Source organism: Trichoderma camerunense (genome assembly GCF_050948025.1).
Source record: "Trichoderma camerunense strain CBS 138272 chromosome Unknown V8C40scaffold_7, whole genome shotgun sequence".
Lineage (NCBI taxonomy): Eukaryota > Fungi > Ascomycota > Sordariomycetes > Hypocreales > Hypocreaceae > Trichoderma > Trichoderma camerunense.
In genome coordinates, this window is record NW_028145363.1 from 1,398,717 (window position 1) to 1,405,356 (window position 6,640).

Below are 6,640 nucleotides of genomic sequence, written 5' to 3' on the forward strand. Positions count from 1 at the left end.
CCTCATTCCTACATGTACTTCGGCCCGACCGATATTCATCTTTGGGCATCAAAAGCAATGGCTTCAGTTCTATTAAGTGAAAAATATTTTAATAGCATCATCGAGTGCAATTAAATAAAACTAATTCCATCTTTCCATTATTACAACACACCTAGCTAAAGACCAATAGCCAATATGGCTCCCGACCAGCAGGACGCTACCTTCGGCATTCAGCCACAAATATCTTCTAAGTCGTCCATCCAAGAACAAAAAACTCAAGTCATCATTATCGGCGGTGGACTGAGTGGTTTACAGGCTGCTCATGATCTTCAAGCAGCTGGCATTTCCTGTCTCATTCTCGAAGCGCGCGATAGAGTTGGTGGTAAACTGTGGTCCGTACCTCTAGGCCCTGAGAAAGGATATGTCGAACTTGGGGGTGCCTGGACCAATGATGTGAATCAGCCCATGGTAACTGCATTGGTCAAAAAATTTGGGCTGGAGATGGTCAGGCAGAACATCATCGGTGACTGCATCCTGGAGGATCATGGAAGGTTTCTCTATGGAAGTGATCCACCCGTAAGTTCAATACCAGCGTATTTCTCTCCAAACAGATATAAACAAAGGCTGATGATAAATTTTAATGAACTAGCTATCTCAAGAGGACAAGGTAACATTTGCTGAGATAAGAAGTCGCGTTGAGACTCTATGCCACACCGTCAAGGCTACAGAACTCGGCCAATCTCTGACCAAGCATGGAGGCATGAACATGGATGATTTTGCAGTTTCTATGGGTGCTAGCGACATCGTACGTCGTTTAGTCAATATTTGGACTGCCGCCATGTTGGGCGTCGAGTCGAACCAAGTCAGCGCCGTCTTCTTTATGCACTACTGCCAAGCAGGAGGTGGCCTCATCCAAATGCGATCAGACGGCAGAGGCGGTGGTCAGAGTATGCGTTTTCGACACGGAACGCAGTCGCTGTGTTATGGGCTTCGGAATGGGCTCAATCCGGAGACGGTCATATGCTCAACCCCTGTGCAAGCAATCGAGCAGGATATTAGCAGTGGATGCCTGGCCATTGCTCGAGACGGAAGGCGTTATCGCTCTGAACGCATCATTTCCACAGTTCCAAGCGTCTTCTTGAACCAAATCAATATCTCGCCGTCGCTATCAGCGGATAAATATTGGCTGAGCACTCACAGCAAGCTTGGATTTTATGCAAAAGTGTTCCTCGTCTACTCAGAGCCTTGGTGGCGCAAACTCGGTCTCTGCGGTCTAGCACAGGGCCTCAGTGGGCCAGTGGCTCTGACTAGGGATGCCTCGAGCGATGAAGATGGCCTATTTGCACTGATATGCTTCGTTGTAGGCGAAAGAGGTGCAGAATGGGCACAGAAGAATGCCACGGATCGCTTGGATGAAGTGATTGCCCATGTAGATCGCATCTATGGAGCAGATATTCCACGGCCTCTAGAGACACGGGAGCAAATTTGGAACAACGAGGAATTTTCGCAGGGAGCACCTTGTCCTGTGGTGCCTGCCTCTTGCTTGAGGAGTCTCAGTCAAGACCAATGGCGGCCAGAGGGCTACATTCATTTCGCCGGAACAGAGACGAGCACCGTATGGAAGGGATATATGGAGGGAGCTCTGGTTTCTGGAAGTAGAGCTGCGAGAGAGATTATCGATATATTCTCTACGAATCAAGCGGCCCAATAGATGACAATTCTGCAGTTAGGTAGAATACAATAGCGTTATATGTGGCAGCGGATTCGCTACATATATTCAGGGTATACTCCTTGGAGGGTCTAGCTGCTGCAGATCAAGACCGCCCAAGGAGTCTCGCCAATAAAGAGACTGCCATTCCAAAGAACTCTCCTCCCATCTGTTAGGTTGGATATGGAGATCTCCTGGCTGCTCTTCTTCAAATGACAAAAAGTTGATCCAGTCTCTTTCCTCTGTTAAAGTTTCTTGTTCCGTTTCTTTTTGTTCGTTAGCGGTCTGGTCCGCGATCGACTGAAGCCTTTCACCTTCCAAGCTTTGCTCCGAGAGATTTCCAATATTGGGTAACATTTCTTGTGCTATCCTCCTAGTATCATCTCTTCTCGGGCCAAATTGAAACAGACGCCACACTGAAGCTGCCATCAACCAGTGTTGAGAAAGGCGCTGGAGTATCCGCAAGCCCGAAGCGTAGTCGTCTTGGGCCTTTAGCGAAATGATGGGGTTTTCACTTCGTAATCCAGTCTGAATCTGAACGAGGGCTGTGAATAGTGCACTGGGAGCACAGAACCAACAGTTTTGTAGAGCCGAGAGCTCATCCATCTCTTCGAAAATGAGGATAATTTTAGAAGCTGCATCTATGCATATCCGATCATTGTCTAGCAGATCCATTGAAGGCACATCAGCTGTAAAAGGCAGCCGTAGGCGGTGAACTTGGACTAAGGTAGTTTCGTATGTGAGGAATAGCATTGATTTGTACACGCTTGCTGGTTGGCTACGGTCGCGTAGCGCAGGAGGTAGACTAAGGAGCCATTCGGCGAGCTTGAGATCCAACGCTTGGAGAGAGGCACTCCAGTTGCTGAGAGATTTTTGGGTTTTGAGGGTAAAGTGAGTTCTGAGTAGAATGGATACATCTGCGCAGAGCTTCGCGTGATAAATGCAAAAGCTTGCTTCGTCCTCACTGGTAGAGGCATCGAAATCTTCTGCGCTAAGAGGTGGTGTATCACAGTCATCTGGATTGCTAAAACAAAACTGTTAGTTTGTCCATTTAGGAGGAAAGGTGAGCGATCGTCCAAACTTACATGTTCTGTGGCCGACCGTAACATAAAGACACGAGTACATCAAATTGGACTAAGCACCACCAGATCTTCCTCCAAGTTCTCTTGTCTCGCTCCAGCATCTTGCTTGGGCCAACATCTCGGTGCATTCCCAGGCCGAGAGCGATTCTTGATGCAACACCGGTCCACCACCAGGCATTTGCGCAAACATCGTCGCCACCATCGGAAAACCAGGTCAAGAGCAGGGCCGCTTGTACCATGTGCATCCGGTCTTCCTCGTATCGCCCATCGAACAGCGCTTTTGCACGACGAAAGAAAGCACTTTTCAGTTCTTGAGTGTTGTCAAGCGTAGACGTGACATGGCTTCCTGCTAGACATATAGAATGAAACAGGAGTAGCGGTGGTGCTGAAGCAGGAGCCTCATACTGAGTGAGGAACTCTTCTCGATCAATGATTGGAAAAATGCCATGAACATGTTCAAAATAGGCCCCTATTAAGATATCGGAGACGCTTTTGGGTGGGAGAACGAACGCATCTTTGGGAATCAGGTTAGGCGCCGGGACGCCTTGTAACCCGAGTATGCGTGGTGCGTAGCTATTCGAAGAAGGATAGTGATGGACATGCTGGTTTGTCGACTGTTGGCGAACAAGGTAACCGAGGGTAGATAGATTACTCCCAATATAGGTAAGGCGTGTTTGTATAGGCTTCTCTAGGAGGTTCTGGCTGAAGAATTCCACTAAATTCTGCCTTGCATATTCTGCATCCGCCGTTCTGTGAGAGACTCCAGGATGAGCAGAGCCTTCATCATGTTCATGGGCAATAGGTTCCGCGGGAATAGGCCCCGGTTCCGCTGTTACTATTCGTCGTCGAGTTGAAACTGGAACGGCCAATATATTGTCTCCTTGTGCAGAAGACTGGCCGGAAACTCGAGCTCGGCGCTTTCGTCTATCAGGAACAACACAGTGAACCTTGGCTAGCCTACAATTGCGGCAAGGGAATCCATTAATAGCACCGTCACACTTGACTTTTCGCGCGTGGCAATCTCCGCAGGCTCTCTCTTCAAAGACTTTTGTAAGCGCAACTCCTGATGACAGCAACTACCAAATGTGGAAGCTCACTTATAGATCTGGTGATACGGAGTGTTGTGCTGACGCCGGGGTCACCACCGGAGCTGTTCGGCATAATTGGCATGATCGAGATGATGCACTCGGCCTCTTGAACAGGGCCTATGCTTGTATATGCCTAGCTTGCTGAGGGACGGAGTTGGCCTCGCATGAACTTCCCTTCACGTCCAAGTCCGTGTATGTTGGTTGAGATGTAGCTTCGATCTTGTTTCAAATCTGGCCGAAAAGCCGAAGGGCCGAAAACTAGAGCCCGACAACTTACGTAAGAGAGATTGTGAAGACATTAATAGTCTTGAGCAATAGTCCTAGATGGGGGAATAGTGTACTCTTGGTAATACATGGTATAATAAGAATACAAAGTAAATAGGAAATACATTATAAAGGTCTATTTGAAAGCCTGTAGTGTCAGCAAGGCAAAGGTGAAATCCCGGGGATGGTGTGTAAATGGCTTCATGTTCCTAGCGCTCTACTTTGCCCACCAATAATTCATTGAACGCCGTTCCACTCAATCCCAATGTTGAAGTTATTTGTCAAATCATCCTATTTCTGGTAAATAGCAAGTCCAGATTAAGTTAGTTAGCCCAACATATCCAAAGGAAGCCGGCTGTTGCGCTACCCAGTAAAATGAGTGTCACGATAGCGGCCCCAGCTTTGTCTGCTGTACCAATCGGTTTCAGCTCCCTCTCTCCATTGTCCGCCCCAGTTCCTGCATTCGGGTTTCCTTTGGAGATACCTCCTGATGAATTGGTTACTGGAGGATTTGCTTCATTGATTAGAAGACTCGATACTGCTGCCAAGACATTCATGGCTTCGCCGGCGCCGCTGGTATGATCGACGGCCGGGTCGATAAATTTCCCGGAACTCCAGTAGAAGCCACATCGTCGGCCTGAATCGCCTCCTGTGCATTGCTTGACAGCGGCCTCTGTTGACTTTCGTAAGACAGGAAGGATTTTGTTCTTCGTATGCGGGGCGACTTGGGTCACCACAGATAGCCAGCGATGGATGTAGCCTTTGTACGAAAGCATGTCTGTGCTGCATGCACCTTGGCGCGGCTCGCACGCAGCTTCATATGCAATTCCATCCGGAAAGAATCTTGTTAAAAGAGAGTCGAGAAGTCTGTCTACGCGATATTTCCAGACATCTGAGCCATTGGTCTAAAAGCACCAGTCAGTTCATCTGGATCAGGCTTATGGGCAAATCATGGCAATGCTTGTACATACATAGTTGTACATGAAGGCAGCTCCATGGGTTAGAACAGCTGCATTGTAGGAAAATGTAGCGTGATTTATATCGGTGCAGTTCTTTTCGACATGGCCGCCGTCATAGACGAGCCAGCTTTCGTGATCGATGTATCCCACTCCCCATAACCAGTTCCAAGTATCTTCGGCGCGCTTTGCGTACGTCTCGTTTCGGGTATATCGAGCAAGGCGAGCCCCAATATTGAAGAAGCATCCGTTGGCAATTGCTATAAGAATGAAGGTCAGCAATGCAACGCTTTCGATCATAGGATATGCTGTCTGTCCTACTATTTTTATAATTGTAACCCGCATTTGAGAAAGGGATTTGCCATCGTAATCCACCGTTGCAGGTCTCATCGTGGCGACTAGGATCCGCTTGAGTATTCCAGACTGCTTGGGCCAGAGCAAGCCACTGAGGTTTATCTGCTGGGGGATTTGGGAATTTGTTCTCGGCCGCCAGCATTGCGGACATGCCCCAGAAACCTTGATCGTCATTTCCGAGGGATGCAGTGTGGTTCAAGGGCATATAATTGGCGTGGTCGCCTACTTGGTGAAGCATGCCCTCCATCACGACTGAATTATAGCTTGTATCGCCCGTGAGATGCCAATAATCGACATATGTACCCATCATAGCACCTCCTTCCCACCAGTAATAATCTCCTTTATTCTCAGCCGGTGGACCAGGCAAAATACCAGGGATCTGTCCCGTCTTGTTCCCTTCGTACTGTAGCATTAGGTCGTACGCAAGCCCGCGGGCCGTGTCTCGAATATTATCTGCGGGTTGAGATTTATTAGGGAAATGTGCCATCGTTCGGCTTTTGGCAGTAAATTACCTGCATTGTCAATGCGATAAGCAGCCTCTGCTGTCGCATATAAGATGCTAGTCGCGATGGTTACAAATGACAAAAACATGGTTGAAACGAATGGCAATAATGGATGCTGAGGAGGGGCAAGCAAACGCGAAAGCTCAAATGCCTCGGACTTGAGAGGATAATTTTTAAAAATTGACACAAAGAAAAAACAGCATTGAACGAATGACGCGGAAGGAAACAAAGGCCAAGCGACGGTTTATTCAACGTCCTACCAGCAGACGAAGAAATCACAACCAACTTGAGATGAACAAGATTCCCAAGTGGGATGTGAGGTATTGATGCTTTATTTCCCTCTGGGAGACGGCCAGAACCGGAAAACTACAGCCCAGAAACTAGTGTGCGGAATATGCGCCCGATCTACTTATAACGGCTCAAGGGAAACCAACGACTGTGCGACTCCAAGTCTGTGGGTTTGCGCGGTGGCGCTTGGGCATCTTGGCTCATTGGCAATCAGTATAAGCAATGACATCGAGGAAAGTCATAGTAAATCTTGGCTGCGGCTGAGCAACTCTCGTCTTCTTGGCAAAGTTTGAACCTCGGGCGGCCGCCGGATGGCCCGCGGCACTTGACAAAGAAACGCGATCCATCGCAGCGATTCCAAGATCAATTGCAGCTCGATTATCGATAATGTTATAGCGAGAGCGGTATTTATATGACT

The 6,640-nt window shown here is 48.3% G+C and overlaps 3 protein-coding genes across 3 annotated transcripts; 1 reads left to right on the forward strand and 2 right to left on the reverse strand.

The window, feature by feature from the left end:
* V8C40DRAFT_243183 (flavin monoamine oxidase family protein) lies at positions 1 to 2,021 on the forward strand. The gene is made up of 2 exons (XM_083215366.1): positions 1 to 555; positions 629 to 2,021. Exons 1-2 carry the CDS (start codon positions 175 to 177, stop codon positions 1,688 to 1,690), a joined length of 1,443 nt encoding a protein of 480 aa, XP_083074411.1. The 5' UTR covers positions 1 to 174; the 3' UTR covers positions 1,691 to 2,021.
* V8C40DRAFT_243184 (uncharacterized protein) lies at positions 1,682 to 4,054 on the reverse strand. Its single transcript, XM_083215367.1, has 3 exons — positions 3,867 to 4,054; positions 2,773 to 3,805; positions 1,682 to 2,711 (listed from the first exon to the last, which is right to left on the reverse strand). Exons 1-3 carry the CDS (start codon positions 3,937 to 3,939, stop codon positions 1,757 to 1,759), a joined length of 2,061 nt encoding a protein of 686 aa, XP_083074412.1. The 5' UTR covers positions 3,940 to 4,054; the 3' UTR covers positions 1,682 to 1,756.
* An 83-nt stretch (positions 4,055 to 4,137) lies between these two features.
* Positions 4,138 to 6,141, reverse strand: V8C40DRAFT_207879 (glycoside hydrolase). Its single transcript, XM_083212072.1, has 4 exons — positions 5,944 to 6,141; positions 5,399 to 5,884; positions 5,093 to 5,337; positions 4,138 to 5,026 (listed from the first exon to the last, which is right to left on the reverse strand). Exons 1-4 carry the CDS (start codon positions 6,020 to 6,022, stop codon positions 4,445 to 4,447), a joined length of 1,392 nt encoding a protein of 463 aa, XP_083074413.1. The 5' UTR covers positions 6,023 to 6,141; the 3' UTR covers positions 4,138 to 4,444.
* Positions 6,142 to 6,640: the final 499 nt, after the last annotated feature.